At 36.7% G+C, this 19,826-nt stretch overlaps 1 protein-coding gene across 9 annotated transcripts in view; it reads left to right on the plus strand.

The window, feature by feature from the left end:
• NF1 (neurofibromin 1) overlaps positions 1–19,826 on the plus strand; it is a 247,498-nt gene that overhangs the window by 93,199 nt on the left and 134,473 nt on the right. For 8 of the 9 annotated variants that reach the window (XM_060646729.3, XM_060646737.3, XM_060646735.3 and 5 more), the window contains 8 exons: positions 1,659–1,793; positions 5,283–5,396; positions 10,121–10,200; positions 12,202–12,325; positions 13,698–13,859; positions 15,346–15,595; positions 16,136–16,209; positions 16,454–16,537. In XM_060646729.3, coding sequence (XP_060502712.1) covers positions 1,659–1,793; positions 5,283–5,396; positions 10,121–10,200; positions 12,202–12,325; positions 13,698–13,859; positions 15,346–15,595; positions 16,136–16,209; positions 16,454–16,537 — 1,023 coding nt within the window. The remainder of the gene's footprint in view (positions 1–1,658; positions 1,794–5,282; positions 5,397–10,120; positions 10,201–12,201; positions 12,326–13,697; positions 13,860–15,345; positions 15,596–16,135; positions 16,210–16,453; positions 16,538–19,826) is intronic. The other variant, XM_060646730.3, reaches the window with a different exon arrangement.

Here is a 19,826-nt window from a genome sequence, read left to right on the forward strand (position 1 = left end):
TATGTGGAATCTAAAAAACAAAACAGACTGATAGGTACAGAGAACAAACTGATGGTTGGCAGATGGGATGGCAGTGGAGTGATCAACGAAACAAGTGAAGGGGATTAAGAGATACTTTCAGTTATAAAATAAGTAATACTTGCTGGAATACACAGCATAAGGAATATAATCAATAATATTGTAACCACTTTCTATGGTGGCAGATGGTAACTAGACTTACTGTGGTGACCATTTTGTAATGTATATAAATATTAAATCACTATGTTATACACCTAAAACTAGACATATTTTTAAAGTAAAAGTATTAATAAATAAAGGCATATGTGTCAAAACTAGATATTTTATGTCCTTTTAAAGAAAAGGGGGAAATGATTTATAACAATAGAAAGAGGTGGTTTTGTATCCAGAATATAATTGTTGAATTTTTCATTGAGTAACATGCATAATTATGGTATCAGCACAGCATCTACCGCAGTATCTCTGTAATTGAAGCACATTTTTCATGATTTATCTTTGTCAAAGGCTTCTTTCTTTGTTTTATCAATGTTCTTCAGGCAAAATACATGCATTCTGTAACTCAAGAGAGATGGGATGCCATTGAAGGAAAAAGCAGAACTTACCATTGAACTATTAAGTACAGAGACCGACCATATAGCATATTTCATCAATTCTAAGAAACACTTTAGTTTTTAACATTTCTGAAATTGGGAACACATCTTATTTGGTGTCTTAGAGTTGACAGTGGTTTTTCATTTCTTGTGGTACATTAATGATGCATCTTAGTTAAATTAATGTCATAGATTCTCTGAAATATTTGTGTGTATTTGTGTGGGATAAATGTTAAATGAATTGCTCAAAGGATGTATTTGTGAGAGCTATAGACTAAATATTTTATCCCTAATGTGTCTACAGTTTGGAAAATTGTTCTACATAGGAGTCAACTTGATATTACAGTGTTTAGTATTTTAAGGAATTTTCATTTAAACTTTATTAAATACATTATATAAGAATAATATGAATGTTACAAAAATAGTTTCCATTTGTTTTTTATTTAAATTGAATTTTTTTATTTTTATTTTTAAAATATAATTTATTGACAAATTGGTTTCCATACAACACCCAATGCTCATCCCAAGTGCCTTCCTCAATGCCCATCACCCACTTTCCCCTCTCTCTTACCCCCCCATAAACCCTCAGTTTGTTCTCAGAAATTTTATTTTATTTTAGAGAGAGTGAGAGAGCACGGGGGAGAGGGACAGAGGGCGAGAGAGCAAGAGAGAATCCTTCCAGAGGGCGAGAGAGGAAAAGAGAGAGAATCCTTAGCAGGCTTCTTGCTCAGCGCAGAACCCAATGTGGGGCTCGATCCTACAACCCTGGCTGGGATCATGACCTGAGCTGAAATCAAGAGTTGGTCACTTAACCAACTGAGCCACCCAGGCACTGTCCCAATTTTCATTTGTTTTTTAAGCTTAATAATATTAACCTTATACTTACTCAGATGTTTCTACTCTTACCACACATACATCTGTGGTATAAAATGTCTGCTTTTTCAAAGCTTTTTAATAATAGATTTATTTTTAAAAAGTTAGATAGCTATTTTCGTTAACCTGATATCTGATTCTTACAAGGTGATGACATGTTTTTGTTTTTATTTGTAGAGTCTTACATTTAAAGAAAAAGTAACAAGCCTTAAATTTAAAGAAAAACCTACAGACCTGGAGACAAGAAGCTATAAGTATCTTCTCCTGTCCATGGTGAAACTCATTCATGCGGATCCAAAGCTCTTGCTTTGTGTAAGTATTTTATACGAGAGGTCTTGAAATTACTACAATAACTTAATTTGGTTTAAGTGAAATGCCAAGACCTTGGAGATCATTATTAGCTAAATAACACTCACTGACCCTTTCTGCTCATGCTTGAAACCTAAGACACCTGTAAGAAAACTAACTTAGAAGTTACATTTCTCTGATACCAATATAATTAGATCAGATTTCTTACCCTTTTCCTCAGTTTTCCTTGTCATTAAACTAGCATGTTTTTGTGAGATCTTCTTTCTTTACTCTGTTACTAGGTTTGTGTTATTTAGACATTATGCTGGGGTGGTGGTGGAGGTAATGAAGCAACCATAAATCCGAGTGCTTTCTCGTGGTCGTAGTTGGTTTTTAAGTATCCAGTTGCTATTGCCAAACCCTTTATTTTTTTTTTTATTTCCCTTTCTTCCTGTCATCAACTTATTATCCCTGGCTTTGCCTGGAAATACTGTATTGGAAGGAGAAGGAGATGGGAATGGGTATGGTTAGCACTTAATTTTTATCCTAACTGCTTTTGCAGCCTCAGATGGCATTCCTGAGGGCAATACTGTGGCACACAGTAGTTGGGAACTAACAGGTAAATGAGTGATAGTTACGTGAAGTGGTTAAAAGCATGGGCTCTAGAGACAGACTACTTATGTGATTTGGGTGACTTAACCTCTCTTAGTTTTCTCATAATGATAATAATAGTACCTATCTCAGATTGTTAAGCTTGAGATAGTACACTCATGCTTTTAGGAATAACGTTTAATAAATGCATAATAAGCACTAAATAAATGTTAACTATTATTATTATTATTAATAATAAAATGCAGTTGACATCAATATTAATGTTATTAATGCCCCAAGTATGACAGTTATGTATTGTCAAGGTCATAGGATAACATGTTTAAGCTTTGTTGAAGTTTCTCCAGTCTCTGGAGAGCAGCATCCAGAAAAATTTCTTGCTGTTTTGTTTAGCAGTAGGTTTTATAAGTGCTAAGGTGCTTTCAAATTACTACATATAGGAGTTCATAATTTGATGTCCGTATTTTCAAGAGTTCTGTGAACCCCTTCAATGAAAAAAAAGTGTAATGAGTGTTTTTTTCTGCAGAGAAATAAGAGGGGAGAGACACACACACAGAATTTCTAAAGGGATTAATAATGCCAAAGGAAGGCCTGTGATATTTTGAACTCTTTGAGAAGCCCATCCAAATTTGAGAGTCTAGTAGAATAAATTGTTAGAATTAGGCATGGAAAATTTCACAAAATCTTACCAGGGAGACAGTAAAAGTAATCAAATCCCCTTTCTCCTCATGTCTTTGTGTGTAGCACAAGTTATTTGTGGTAATATTTCATCATACATTTAATAGAGGACCAGCTCTCTGCATGGCTATAATTCAGGGTAAAGAATGCACCAAAGTCACGAGTGCCGTCAGTGTTAAGTATTCCATTATTCAAAGAACAAGAACTTGGTCTTTTCCAAGATTGGAATTTAGTAAGCAGAGTCCATTTAAAATTGAAATTATTCTCTTTGCTGCCATCTAGTGGTTAGGCAACTTTTCTCAGCGTAACCAAAGGTAAGTTAAAGTAGATTCACTGTATACTTAATTATTTTCTATTTAAATCTTAGTAAATAGGAGAAATGTAGGAGTAACTTAAGTGATGTCAGTCATGGTATTTTTAAAGTAACACAATTTAATATCTTTCATCTCTACCTTAATCCATATTACTCTCATGTTGTCTAGCCTCCTCTAATTGTCCAGCTAACATCCTCTCCTACCTCCCTCTAAACATTTCTTTGCACCAAAGGTCTGGTGATCTCTTTAAAAAGCAAATCTTATCATGCCTTTTGTCCAGCTTAAAATGTGTTAGTTGAAATTGCTCTTGGAATAAAGACCTTTTGGTCTCCAAAGAGACCTACAGGGGCATGCAGAGTCTGACTCCTACCTGCCCCTTCTGCCACATCTAGCATTATATTTTTCTTTCTTTTTTCTGTAGTCATGATGGTCTGTTCATTCCATCTTAACACATTCCTTCATACCTGCCCCTGCTGTTTCTTCTGCTTATGGTACACTTCTCTTTCCTCTTTACAATAGTAATTCCTGCTAATTTTGAGCTGTGATCACTGCCCTAAGGAAGCCTCCATGAAATTGTGCCACATTTCTCTATCACGGTGCTCATAGCAGCTTGTAGCTTCCTAGTTCTTATCTCATTTGCAGTTTTACAGTTGTTGGCCTGGTTATTTTATTGATGTTTGTTTTTCCCACCAGATTACATGTTCCAAGAGGGTAGGAAACACTTTTTAAAAAATATTTATTTATTTATTTTGAGAGAGAGAGTGTGCATGCATGCACAGGGGAGGGGGGAGAGAGAGAGAGAGACAGAGAGAGAGAGACAGAGAGAGAGACAGATTGACAGACACCCAAGCAGGCTCCATACTCAGTGCAGAGCCCAATGTGGGGCTCAGTCTCACAAACCATGAGATCATGACCTGAGCTGAAATCAAGAGTTGGATGCTCAACTGACTGAGCCACCCAGGTGCCCCAGAAACACATCTTTTCAACTTGTTGTGTCTTTGGTATTCAATAAATGTTACTGAGTTATTTGTGAACGAATATAAATTTTATAAAGTAGGCTAACAGTTGTGAATTATACTCCGGGATGAGGGCTTACCTTAGTCATTATGGCGGGAAAGAATCTAGTTAGCAAAATAAAATAGGGACACAGGTTGTATTGGTCTCACTTAAATGAGCCATATGTTCGTGAAGTGTAAATAGATGCATCCAAGCTACAGGAAGCATTTTAGTCTCTTAAGGTAGACATGTGCATTTATGTACCCCGTGGATGTGCTTTGCTTCGTACCCGACGTTTTTCCACAATGAAGCAGACTGCAGTGTGGGTATCTGGAGGTGTGGATTCCAGCCTTGGACGGCCTAGGGCGGTCCTTTCTACTAGACCGGGCCTGTTCTTTGCCCTTGAGTGCAGTCATTTGTAAGATTAAAACCAGTAAGCTCCAAACCAGAGGTGTAGTATTTAGCCAGTGTAGTGTTGGTGAAAAAAATTACCTGCTCCTTATATATAAGGTATAATTTCTTAATTAAAAAGCTAATACTTAGTTTTTGTTTTCTTTTAATCAGAATTTTCTCTGGACATTATTCACGTGAAGGAACAGTATAGATGTAGATTAAGCGACTCCTTAACAAAAGCAGTTCTGACTTTTAAAAAATTCCCCAATTATTTTATCGAGATATACACACACCATTAAATTCACTATTTTAAAGTGTACAATTTACTGGTTTTACTACTTTTACAAGATTCTGCAGCATTACCACTATCTAATTCTAGAACATTTCTAGAACATTGTCATAACCCTAAAAAGAAGCTTAGTGTACCCATCAGCATTCACTCTCCATTCCCTTTTCTCTCTGGCCCCTGTTAGGTGATAGATACATTTTTTTAAAATTGAAGCTTGCTTTTTTTTCCTTGCAGAATCCAAGGAAACAGGGGCCTGAAACCCAAGGCAGTACAGCGGAATTAATTACAGGGCTCGTCCAGCTGGTCCCTCAGTCACACATGCCAGAGATCGCACAGGAGGCAATGGAGGTAAGGGGAAATGAATTCTGGGCTCTTGAAGGAAAGCTTGTAAATGTATATGTTCTTCATGTTTCTTTGGTGTGTGGTGTCTACGATAGATGTCATTTCTGGACATCTGTCAGAGAGAGAGATGGCATTTCTAGAAGTGTGTTTGTGTCTGTGTGCTGTTTTATGAACTCTGGAGAAGGAAGAGGTTTAATTGCTGTATATCTCATGTAGCAACAATGTTGTGCAAATTATGATGCTTAATTTAAACCCTCAAATTTTTCTAATTGCAGCTGGCCTTTTGGAATTTTTTAAAAATATGTATTGAATTTTAAATTTGCATCTAATTCACATACCATAAAGTTTACTATTTTAAAGTGTGCAATTCAGTGTTTTTCAGTATATTCACAAGGTTGTGCAGCCATCACCACTAATCCTGAAACATTTTCGTTACTCCAAAATAAACCCTGCCACTCTGCATTCTCCTGTTACCCCAGTCACTGGCAACCACTAATCCCTTTCCTGTCTTCATAGATTTGCTTATTCTAGCCATTTCATATAAATAGACTCATGAAATATGCGGCTTTTTGAGTCTGGCTTCTTTCATTTAACATGTTTTCGAGGTTCCTCCATGGTATAGCCTGTGTCAATACTTCATTCTTTTTTATTGCCAAATAATATTCCAGTGTGTACACATAGGGCCTTCTGTTTATTCATTAGCTGATCACATTTGGTATTGTTTGTGCTTTTTGGCTATTATGAATAATGCTGCTATGAACATTTGTGTAAAAGTTTTTTTGTGGATATATTGCCAGTGGAATTGGTGGGTCATATGGTAACTGTGTAACTTTCTGAGTGACCAAACTGTTTCCCAAAGCGACTGTATCCTTTTATATTCCCATTAGCAGTGTATGTGGGTCTTATTTCTACATCCTTGCCAATACTTGTTATTGTCTGTGTTTTGGATTATAGCCATCCTAGTGGGTGTGAACAGAGTTGACTTAAAAAAAATTGTTTTTATGTTGATTGCTAAATATGGTTTTAATTTAAATCAATTTTATTGAGGTGTAATTTACATGTAATAAAATCATACAAGATTTAGAATATTTCTAGTTACCCTGGAAAGTTCTCATGTGTCTTATGATCCCTGTGCCAAAGACTACTGGTCTGATTTCTGTCATAGATCAGTTTTGCCAGTTGTGGAAGTTCATCTCAGTGAAATCTTAGACTATATATTCCTTTTTGTCTGGCCTCTTTGACTCCCAAGTGTTTGAGATTTGTTCATGATATTACATGTGTTAGTTACTTCTTTTTTTTTTTTAATTTAAAAAAATTTTTTGTATTGTTGGTAGGTATTCCGTTTGAGATGAAAGCAGTTTATTCACTTGTTAATGGCCAGTTAGGCGAACATATCCATCATTGAGAGTTATCTTGTGCGTCTCAGTATTTCCTTCCTTCCTTCCTCCTCTTTTGTCCCTGTCTGCTCCCCTGCTTCCCTTGCAACCATTGATCTGCTTTCTGTTATAGGTTAATATGCATTTTATATACATGGAGTTATAAACTGTATACTCTTTTTGTCTATCTTCTTTAACTCTGCATAGTCATCATAAATTCATCTGGGTTGCTGCATGTATCAATAGTCCCTTTAAAAAAAAAACACATTCCTTTTTATCACTATATAGTATTCCATTGTGTAGCCGTAGCATAATTTATTTATCCATTTACTTGTTGATATTTGTGTTGTTTCTAGTTTTGGGCTATTACAAATAAAACTTCTAGGAACATGTGTGTACAAATTTATGTGTAGGCATATGCTTTTATTTCTCTCTGGTGAATACCAAAGAGTGCAAAAATCTTACTCTGTGGTCTTTATGAGAGACACAGGTTAAGTATAAAGACACCAGAAGTTCGATAGTCCAAGGGTAGGAAAATATGCTACACAAACAGAACTCAAGAAAGCTGGAGTAACATACAGAGTTTAAAGCAAGAAGCATTACTGGAGATAACATGGGACATCTCTGATTACAAAGGTGTCCAATCTATCCAGAATGTAAAACTACATGAATCTAAAAACAAAGCTTAAAAATATATAAAAATATATGGAGTAAAAGTAGAGATAGACAAATCTAGTTTTAGTCGGATGCTTGAGCACACTTTTCTCAATCTGATAGAATAAACAAGTCAAAAAGATAGTAAGGACGGAAGACTTGAACAACATAATTATCAGATACAAACTGTGTGACATACATTGAATGTGACACTCAGTAAATGCACTTTCTTTTCAAGTATGCATGGAACATTCAATGTATCCTGAGCATAAAGTGTAAGTCTCAACAAATTCTAAACAATTGAAATCATTCAGAGTTTTTTTGTGACTACAGTATAATTAACTTAGAAATCAATAATAAAAAGTTTTATGAAATATCAAATGACTATGTTTTCATTCATACTCTGCCAGCAGGAATGTAAATTAGTACAACTACCATTAAAAATTGTTTTGCAGTATCTACAAAGTGAACATGTGATCTAGCAATCCTATATGCTTGCCAAAAGACACATACAAAAATATTAATGGCAGTATAATTTGTAACAGCCACCCCCCCAAAAAAAACCTAGAAATACCTCAAATATATCTCTATAGAACAGATAATTTTGGTTATATTCATTCCATTGATTACAACAATGAAAAGAGAATGGGCTACTATTGCTAAATGCAGAGCATGGATGAATCAGTATCACAAACATAATGTTCAGTGAGAACAGCCAAACACAAAAGGGAACATACTGTGTGATTCCCTTTATATAAATGACAAGCAGGCAAAGGTAATCTGTGGCAGAAGTCAGAACGGTGACTCCCTTTGTTAAGGAGTAATGACTGAAGGGAACATGCAAAGGGCTTCTAGGCACTGACAGTGTTGGTCTAGGTAATGGTTACATGGAGTATATACATTTGTAAAACTTCTTTGAGCATATATACACTTTAAGATTTCCTACTTTACCGTTTGTATTGTATGTTTTATGTTACCAAATATATTTTAGCATTCGTCGTTTCACTCATTGCTTGTATTTGTGTACGTTGCTGTTGGACCTACAAATAGGTACACGCTTGCATACTCCTTGGAAGGCTGTTTGACAGTATTTTGGCAGAAGGTGTGCAGATACTTAATTTTTGTCCAAATAATTCCATTCCTGTAATGTTTTTGTTTCATCCTCTGAATACAAGAGGAAGAAGCTACACATATGTGTATGCTTATTGCTGTAGCTTATAATAGGGCGCTAGGAGAACTCAAACTATGCGCTAGGGAGAGAGCAGGTCAGTCCTCAATGACACAATGGTAAATGGCTAAATATCCATTGAAACATGCCAATCACATGGCAACATGGAAAGATATTTATGAAATGTCAGACTAGTACACTATGTTTACAGCTTTGTTAGAATACATGTAGGGAATAAAATGGAAGGGAACACGATAGGGAAGCAATCATATTAAGGCAGGGAAAAGGCTAACCCATTGTCTTTCATTACTTTAAAAAGTATTTCTTCAAACAAAAATATAGAGAATTGGCTACTTAAAGTGTCAGCAAACTATATTGTTTTTACACAGTAGTAACAATTGGATGTTAATTTGTGTGGTTTTTTCTTGATATGAGAGGTATAAACTATATAACTTTTGAAGATTCTCACAATGAATTGAAGTTTTCATTATGTATCTAAAAGTAATTAAAATAAAACAGGATAATATAGGTCTGGTCCTGGTATAATTTATGTTTTGGAGTTGCAAAGTCATCGAAGGTTAGACATTTATGTATCCTTTCCTAATGTAAGGCAGGTTTTCGAAGCAGATACCAGCGGTTTACACATTTGATTTGCTATTTTGAGAGAAGAAATCAGTTTTCATAATTTGTTCTGAACAGCATCTTATTGGAGTTTCAATAAAAGGCTTTAAAGGGGCTAAAGAATTACCAAATACACTGACCAAGGACTGAGAAGAATACACATAGTTCAATGGGGTGCCTCTGGGGGATGCCATGTAGAATTGGAGTTGGGGCTGGTTCCAAGGAAGAGTCTAGGGTACACTTTGTACTATGATGGTTTTCATTACTTCATAATGGTGTTTTTGTATATTAGCTGTATATTTTACGTGACTTCTTTAATTCTTGTTAATGTTCTGTAAGCCAAATTCCAACTTCAATTCTGTGGTCTATAGGAGTATGTAAGAATGAATAATCTGCTCTGAAATGTGAAGTCTGTTTTGCTTCCCCTGCCCTTGTTCTTTGGAAAATAATTGATCTTTTCTGTTCCAAAAGAATTTGCGGTGAGCAGAATAACTTCTACTTTACCTTTCACCCTGGAAGTAAAATATTGTTGTGTGTATTAATTTTGGTGAGCTCTCCTTACTTGGAGATTAACTTTTTGTTGTTCCACTGAGTTCTTTAACACTTATTGAAATGACTTAGTTTGTGTCTTAAAACAATTTTTATATGTGTATATTGCTCCTCTGAATTCGTCAGTCATTTAACTGGGTCTCTATATGCCATTTAAAGTAAGAATGATAGAATAAAATGATTTTATTCTACATATATTATTCCCTAGAGATTTGGGTTCTTTAGTCTTTTTCTTTTGCCTTTTACTGTGTGTTGAGGCTGCAATTAAATAGCTCGATTTATTAGGATTTGTAAAATAAATATTCCAGTGTTACATTTACCAAAAAACTTTTGAGTAATTCTCTCTCTTTTTTAAAATTCAGGCTCTGCTGGTTCTTCATCAGTTAGATAGCATTGATTTGTGGAATCCTGATGCTCCTGTGGAAACATTTTGGGAAATTAGGTATATGTACTTTAACTTTTTAATTCAAGTTAAAGTTTTATTTTGCATTTATTTTTTGTCTTTCGATATTAACTCTGTAGTACTTGGTCAGTTGTGAAACTTTATAGAGGTTTTATGATCTTATATTTTATTTGTCTTGAATTTTTAATTAGATTCTTGTTTTAACTGTAAGAATTGTTGTCACAGCGATTTAGAAAGTAAATTTTTTATATATTTTTTTATTTTTTAACGTTTATTTATTATTGAGGGACAGAGAGACACAGAGCATGAGCAGGGGAGGGGTAGAGAGAGGGGGAGACACAAAATCTGAAGCAGGCTCCAGGCTCTGAGCTGTCAGCACAGAGCCCTTTGTGGGGCTCGAACTCACAAACTGCGAGATCACGACCTGAGCCAAAGTCAGTCACCTAACCAACTGAGCCACCCAGGTGCTCCAAGAAAGTAAAATTTAAAACATTGTGCTAAATATTATTACCCAACCATAAGTACTGTTACTTAGTGTTTTCTCTTATGTTCCAGATTTCCATGTAGTTACAACTGTGCATTAAATTGTTAGAAATATGAGCTTAGAGTGTTAAAATTATATGATGTTAATCATTTATTTCTCTTTTTAAAACTATGATCTTTCATAAATTTTCCATAATACCAATGATTTTGATAAGTGAATTAATAATGAACATCTGTTTAGGGGCACCTGGGTGGCTCAGTCAGTTCACCATCTGACTTCAGCTCAGGTCCTGATGTCACTGCTAGTGAGTTCGAGCCCCGTGTTTTGGGCTCGGTGCTGACAGCTCAGATTCTGTGTCTCCCTCTCTGCCCCTCCCCTGCCCACGTTCTGTCTCTGTCTCTCAGTCTCTCTCTTAGTCTCTCTCTCTCTCTCAAAAATATTTTTAAAAAATAAGGAACATCTGTTTAGAAGGTAAAAATATATACAGAATTTTATAATTTATTTCCTAGGTTGTATAAATTATTATCTTTTAAAGAGCACAAAGACAACACATTGAGAAAAATGGAAATGTGTAATCCTCAGGTGTATTTTGTCATTATCTCATCATAGAAGTGGGTGCACTGTCTTCCCTGGCAGCTGAGTTAAATCCTAGACACAGAGCAGTGATCTTGAATAGTAATGTAATGTGAACTACATACCTAATTTAAAATTTTCTGGGTTGCCGCATTACAGAGTGTAAAGGAAAGGTATTACTAATTTTAATAATATTTTTAAACCCAGCTTCTATTTCTAGAATATTATTCCAATATATAATCAATATAAAAATTATTGAGATGTCTTGCATTATTTTTTTCCGTCAAGTCTTCAAAATTTGGTTGTGTTTCACACTTACAGCACATCTCAGTTTGGGCAGGCCACATTTCAAGTGCCCATTAGTCACATGTGGCTGGCTAGTGGCTACAGTGTTGGACAATATGATGACTCTGGAGTGGGGATCAGCAAATTTTTTGTCTAAAAAGTCAGGTAGTAAATATCATAGGTTGGTGGACCAGATAGTCTCTGTCAGAACTATTCAGTTTCACTGTCGGAGCACGAAAGCGAAAGCCATAGACAGTATGTAAATGAATGGGTGTGGCCACGTTCCACTGAGACTTTATTTATGGAAAGCAAATAATGGACCGGATTTGGTCTACAGGCAGTTGTTTGCAGATCCCTGCTCTAGAGCACTGGGTTTACATACAGCCTATGCTGTGCACGTAGGCTGTCATTTCTTCTGAGTCTTCTGCAAAGATGAAATGCGTAGATGAAACACTTGGGAGTTTGGGGATTGGAGGATTTAGAGTTGCTTGCTTTTTTTTTTTTTAACATAATTTGTAGACCTCTTCCCTTTGATTATCGTGCTATTAACATTTTGAGAATCAATTTCTTTAAAACAAAATCCTAGCTTCTGTATATTTATATCTATTATGAGAGAATGTCATTCTTATGTACTGATTATACCTCTGTTAGGTTATTTATCGATGATACTGATAACCACAAACTTTATGCTATTGCAGCTCTCAAATGCTTTTTTACATCTGCAAGAAATTAACTAGCCATCAAATGCTTAGTAGCACAGAAATTCTCAAATGGTTGCGGGAAATTTTGATCTGCAGGAATAAATTTCTTCTTAAAAATAAGGTAAGCAAAGTGACATCTTTAAAATGGAAGCCTATTTTGGGGTAAATGGGAAGAGATTAAGAAAATGTATATTAGCCAAATTAAGTCCTACTTTAGCTTTTTCTGCCTACGGTGTCTTCAAAGGGAAATATGTGTGCAGAGGATAATGGCTGAGAAGTTAACATTTTAAAATTTGTTGAGTCTCTGTCCTTGAAGTTGCAATCTTGATAAATTCCAGTTGAGTTCAACAGGACTCTATGGGGCAGGCCTAGGAGGAGTGGGGGCTGCTATAACCAAATTAGATTGAGAAACATATTCTATCTTGTCTCAAGTTTGTGCATAAGACTTGAATCTTATGGTTTAGGCTAGTCCAGTTATCTGTCAAGAAACTTAAGGAAAGAGGTTAAGGGTCTTTAAGTTTATTTACATTTCTGCCGTGACAATTTCACCTCTTCAAATATCTGAGTCCTCTCCCTTACGGTTGAGTGAAAAGTCTTGATTCTGAACTGTTAAAGTATGGGGACAAGATTTTAGGGAGTTAGAGAAGAGCTTTAAATTTCTTTTATCATAAAGTTTCTGTAGTCAGTTAAATTTTTTTTCCTATTATGGTGTAATTTTTGGAGTTCTTGATTCGATGAATTTTTATCTTTTTCTAGAATAATAACTCCAAGATATCTTAAACATATTATACTCATGTTTTTCAGTGTACCATGCAGCTTGTTAAATTTCTTTGTTTAGAAATGGGCTAATGGTGATTTAGGTTTTATACATGAGGGTTATCTTAGTGTGTTAATATAGTGGGATTTGGCATTATCCCAAAGATAAGGAACAAGATTAGACTTCAGGGTTTCATACCTTTGCCTATGGTATAATTCTCCAGAGTATAAGCATTAGTAATCCAGTAATAATCTGCAGTACTCTGGTCAGTAAAGTTGCAACAGGCTTGGCATATTTACCAGTGTTAATTACTGGTCCAAAGGAACTTAGTGTCAAAAGAGTCAACTTCCAATTATCCTGATATGGCACAGGGTAAAATCTTATGGGGAGAAAATTGTTGTCATTTGTAATTGACTGAGAAGTACCTTGTATTTTTCATATGGTAGATTTATGTTGTTGATGTTTAACTGTGCTCATGTTAGATCTAGAAATGTTAATTTGCATTTCTAGAACCTGTTGTTTCTGGTGATTTGAAGGGTGGAAGGCTGAGGAGCTTCAAAGACACTGAGCAAACATTATTCGTACTATTGGGTCTCTAGTGAATATTCTTCAAGGATTAGGAGTTGGGATGAGAAGTTTTCCAGGATAGTTGCAAACAGAAAGACAGCTCATATTATGTATTTAGTTTTCTTGATTATCAGTGCTTCAGAAAGGCTTACTTATTTCTTCTTTTTAGCAGGCAGATAGAAGTTCCTGTCACTTTCTCTTCCTTTACGGGGTAGGATGTGATGTTCCTTCGAGTGGAGCTACCAGTCAGATGTCCATGGATCATGAAGAATTAATACGTACTTGTACGCCTGGAGCCTCTCTTCGGAAGGGAAAAGGAAACTCATCCATGGTAAGCAGCTTCTTTTGTAGTTTTCCTGTATTATTATCATCTGTGCTGTATGTTTTTTCCTGAATGAACTTTGGTAAATTTCAACTAGATGATACAGTGTAGTAAAGAACTGCTTAGATTCTAGTTCGATCACTGATCTTTGTGGAACCTCAGGCAAGTTCCTAACAACCCTGTGACCCAGTTCATCAGCTTTAAAATGGGGATAACAACAATTTATGTCCCAGAAGTGTTGGAAGGATTAAATGAGATTGTGTGTAAACAGCACTTGATTGATTGACACTTATTGATAAGCTATAACTGAGAGCTACAATTATCATAAACCTCTACTGTACAAAGGACCATTCATATCCATTCATATCGCAGAAGTTTAAAAGTTGTACCACCTAACAAAAATACAAATTTACTGGAGATAAAGCATTGTGCTTGAAATAGATAAGTGTCTGTGTTTTTTGTGTTTGTGTGCATAATTCTTTTTAAAAATAAATCACAGTACAAGTGAAAATAGCAAATCATGACAAAAGAATGTCTCTTCCAGACCAAACCTGTTTTGTTTTGTTTTGTTTTTTACTCTTAAAAACCTAAAAACACTATTTGTGGCATTTAGGATGCAGCTACGAATCTAGAGAGTACATTTCTTTAATCCTTATCAGTGGAGATGAGTGTCTGCTTTTTTCATGGGAAGGTCAGCAGCGTGTATTCACAGCCTTGTTGTAGGATTAGGTTAACTTCCCTAATCTTTGCCATATATAGCCTGCAGGAATCTTGATTATACTGATATTCCACAGAAGATCTTGCTGGTCCACTTGACCATTGGCATTTTACTGTTAGACTTGAAAATCTAGAAGTACAGACCAAAGCTCTTTTATCCCTAATTTTCAGTATAACCTTCTGTTGAGGAAAAACAACAAGTAAGCAGTATAGTGTTTACTGCAGTCTATGTTGACTGCAGAATTTACATTCATTTTGTAAATGAGGATTCCTTTTGGGACTCTGTAACCCAGAATCAAGTATATCTTCTACAGCAACATTCGGTTCTTGTCCGTGCCCTTATTTTAGTCCTTGTTGCAGCGGACTTACTTTATTTCTTACTACTGGTGGGTAGATAGAATTTCTTACTACTTCCTTTGTCATTTATAATTGAGTTGGAAGTGCATTGCATTTTTCATTCAGTAGATTTATGCCATGGGTACTTTACTTGTGTTTGCGTTAGACTTCATCTATATTTCTAGGATCTAAAGTAAGGATAATACCTATTCGATTTGAAATTGGACAAATGGTAGCATTATGTTGGTCCAAATCATCTCATTTCTCATTCAGACAAGATGTTTAGGGGTTTGAAAATTCCTGTCATGGTTGCAGGGGAAAGCTTTTGCGTGTTCTTGAATGCACACATACACGGTACACAGTGTGTTGCATTGTTGGATTTGATAAATAAAATCACCTAACCTAAGTTGCAAACATAATGCCTCTCATCCCTGACTCCCAGGATAGTGCAGCAGGGTGCAGCGGCACACCGCCGATATGCCGACAGGCTCAGACCAAACTCGAAGTGGCCCTGTACATGTTTCTGTGGAGCCCTGACACTGAAGCTGTTCTGGTTGCCATGTCCTGCTTCCGCCACCTCTGTGAGGAGGCAGATATCCGGTGTGGGGTGGATGAAGTGTCGGTGCACAACTTCTTGCCCAACTATAACACATTCATGGAATTTGCCTCTGTCAGCAATATGATGTCAACAGGTAAGTGTGGATAATGTCCCCCCACCCCGCCACTCATTTTGCCTCGAGTCACACGACATCTGATTGTGCCAGGAATGTAGGAACTACTTGGTAAGCTTAGAGAGTTAATTCAAGAAGCTCACCTGAAATCCTTTTCCACATAAGATAGGGTGAAACTAAATAGCATTTGAAACAAATTGTTAACTTCTCACTGAGCTTTTCATACGCAGTACAATTGTTTAAAAACTGGCAGTATAAATTACTGTCAGTTTCAGATTGTGTAATTTACTGTGGCTGAACTGTATATGGTGAAGTTTTAAACACACTGGCCTATGTTTTGAGTAAATATAGGTGGGAATAGCTTATTTTATGCTGTGGATATTGTAGAGTCCAAGTTAAGTACCTTTCCTGTGAGGCTAGCAAAAGGAAGCATTCACCTTTATCATAGGAAGCATTCCTTCCACTCCTCCTACTCTGCCTTGGGGGTTTGGCCGGCCAGGCTCTCCCATGGCATTCAGCGCTCTAAGTGCAACGAGTTGATGTGCTGTTGTCTTTGCTTAGGAAGAGCAGCACTTCAGAAAAGAGTGATGGCACTACTCAGGCGCATCGAGCACCCCACTGCAGGAAACACGGAGGTATGCTCTTTGCAACAGAAACAGCTCCCCAGGCCCCACATGTTGTGTGTGTGTGTGTGTGTGTGTGTGTGTGTGTGTGTGTGTGGGAGACAAGGAATGGCTTTTGAAGCAGATCTAATTTATATGTGCATATTACATGTGGGATATTATACCTCTAGTATGCACCAAGTTTGAGACCTATCGCTGATTGATTTTTAGTCCTAAGTTTAAAATTGCTTTCAAGTGGTAATTGCTTTCATTTTAGGCTTGGGAAGATACACATGCAAAGTGGGAACAAGCCACAAAACTAATCCTCAACTATCCAAAAGCTAAAATGGAAGATGGCCAGGTGAGTTTGTGAAGTTGGTTTTTGTCTTTTAATTGATCTGCTAAACGTGTGTACTTCACTTCAGTAATCTTTGGAGTCACTCTTCGTATAACATATATATAGTTGTTGTAAGACTTATTTAGTGTTGGTTCATCTAAAACTGCACTATTATGGGGGTGCGTGGTGGCTCAGTTAAGTGTCTGACCTCGGCTCAGGTCACGACGTCATGGCTTATGAGTTCAGCCCCACGTCGGGCTCTGTGTGCTGACGGCTCAGAGCCTGGAGCCTGCTTCGGATTCTGTGTCTCCCTCTCTCTCTCTCTCTGTCGCTCCCCCACTTGCTCTCTCTCTCTCTCTCTCTCTCCCCCCAAAATAAATAAACATTAAAACTGCACTATTATGGTAGCCACTAGCCACATGTGGCTACTTACGTTTAAATGAAAATTTAAAGTAATTTAAATACAGTTAAAATTCAGTTTCTCGGTCTCACAGTAGCCACATTTCAAGGATTCATTAGCCAGATGTAGCAATTTGCTACTGTGTTGAACAGCACAGGTATAAAGTGTTTCCATCATTGCAGAAATATGGGGGAGCAGGAGCTAGAGATGATCTGTGGTAGAGACCCTTCCTTTACCCTCTTTCCTTCTCTTTTTCCATCAGAGTATTTCACAGAATTTTTAGGAAAGGGATGACAAAGTTAGATAAAATAAATTAAAATTGAAGCAATACATTTTACTATTTTGTTAGGTATTCTTTTTTTTCTTTAAGTTTATTTATTTTTGAGAGAGACAGAGACAGCATGAGTGGGGGAGGGGCAAAGAGAGAGGAAGAGAGAGGATCCCAAACAGGCTCCGCACTGTCAGCACACAGCCCACACTTGGCACACACTTGGCATAATGTTTGTAAGGTTTGGACTCATGGGAGTCCAAAGCTTTGTAAAAGAAGTTTCATATTCTGGGTTGGTTCTATCAGTCTATGACAAAAATATATTAGTGGCTCTTAAAAAATGTATATGGTAATCTAAGTTTGGACTTCTTTTTTTTCCCCTTTTCACATCCTTTTTTTAATTGGAATATAACATACATAAAAAACATGTATAAATCAAAGCAACAGTTCAGAATATTAGGAGATGAACATGCCTGTGGAACCAGCACCCACAACAAGAAAAAAAAATCCTTACTAGCACATGGGAAGCCTTTGTTGTGCCCCACTTCCAATCACTAAACAACCCAAGAGTAACCATTATCCTGACTACTAAATACAATAGCTTTCCTGTTTTAAGCTTTCTGTAAATGGAGTGCTGGAGATGTAGTCTTTTATATCTGGCTTCTGTCACTCAACAGTGTGAGAGTGACCTACACTGCTCTGGGCCATTGTCATTCGTTCACTGTTATTGCTGTATGTTATTTCGTTCAGCAGACAGTTCACAATTTAATTTTGCTTTCTATTCTCTTTGGACACTGGATAGCTATACAAAGACTATTGAGTTATTTTGACCCGTGCTGCTTTGAACATTCTTGAATGTGTCTTTTGGTAACTGTCTAGGTATATTTCTGTAAAGTACATACTTAACAGTGGAACTGCTGGGTAATAGGGTATGCAGATACACATATGGAGAATATAAATTGATACAACAAGTACTTAAAAAACACTTGTGGTTTCACAAGGGCTTTTAAAAGACAACATTTAAAATTTTTTTTTAATGTTTACTTATTTTTGAGAGACAGAGATACAGAGCATGAGTGGGGAAGGGGCAGAGAGAGAGGGAGATACAGAATCCGAAGCAGGCTCCGGGCTCCGAGCTGTCAGCACAGAGCCCGACATGGGGCTTGAACCACAAACTGCCAGATCATGACCTGAGCCGAAGTCAGATGCTTAACTGACTGAGCCACCCAGGCTCCCCATACAATTAACATTTTTTAAAATAATGTTTGTTTATTTTTGAGACACAGTGTGTGTGCGCAGGGGAGGGGCAGAAAGAGAGGAAGACAGAATCCCAAGCTATTGCCACACTGTCAGCACAGAGCCCGATGCAAGGCTCAAACCCACAAGGTCAGATCATGACCTGAGCTGAAATCAAGAGTCAGACTCTTAACCAACTGAGGCACCCAGTCGCCCCAAGCAATTAACATTTTTAAAAAAACTGCTATAGGGGCGCCTTGGTGGCTCAATCGGTTGAGGTTCAACTTCAGCTCAGGTCATGATCTCGCGGTCTGTGAGTTCGAGACCCGCGTCGGGCTCTGGGCTGACAGCTCAGAGCCTGGAGCCTGCTTCATATTCTGGGTCTCCCTCTCTCTCTCTCTCTCTGCCCTCTCCCTCTCATGCTGTCTCTCCTGTCTCTCAAAAATAAATAAACACTAAAAAAAAAAAAAAAAAAAAAAATTAAAAAAAAAAAGATAAAAAAAACTGCTATAGCACCTCTGTAAATGATGAAACATTCAGCCATTAAAAGCATTCCTCTTACTGGAATTATTACTACATCGTATGTTAAATAACTGGAATTTAAATAAAAACTTGAAACAAAAATTAAAAAAAAATAAAAGCATTCCTTTTAAAGAGTATATGCATGGGGCATGTGGGTGGTTAAGTTGGTTAAGTGTCTGGCTCTTGATTTCAGCTCAGGTCATGCACGGTTCTTGGTATCGAGCCTTATGTGGGACTCTGCACTGACAGCTTGGAACCTACTTGGGATTCTCTCTTCTCACTCTCTCTCTGCCCCTCCCCTGCTCACACTCTCTTTCTCACAAAAAAACATAAAAAAAAAAAAAGAGTATATGCCAGACCGATTCACTAACTGATTCGTGATTGTCAAGTTAGAGCTCTTTAAAGACCAAAAGCAGAAAATAAAACATTGTATATACTTTTTTCTAATTCAGTGAGGTAAAAAAAATATCTTGAAGTACTTAAATATTCAATGAAATTAGTTATATCAGGCCTTGGCAGAGGTAAGTTGAAAACGTTATACATGTATATATAATACATAATATATTAATATAAATATATATAAATATGTATATAACATATAATTATACATATATGTATAATATATATAAATTACATGTATATATACATATATGTATATATATAAATTTGTTTATTCATTTTGAGAGAGAGAGTGAGCTCAGGTGCATTCATGAGAGTGGGGTAGGGACAGAGAGAGAGAGAGAGAGAGAGAGAGAGAGAGAAGAGAAGAGAGAATCCCAAGCAGGCTCCGTGCTGTCAGTGCAGAGCCTGACACGGGGCTCAATCTCATGAACTGTGAGATCATGGCCTGAGCCGAAATCAAGAGTTGGACGCTTGACCGAGGAGCT

The sequence above is a fragment of the Panthera onca genome, chromosome E1, assembly GCF_046562875.1.
Source record: "Panthera onca isolate mPanOnc1 chromosome E1, mPanOnc1 haplotype 2, whole genome shotgun sequence".
NCBI lineage: Eukaryota > Metazoa > Chordata > Mammalia > Carnivora > Felidae > Panthera > Panthera onca.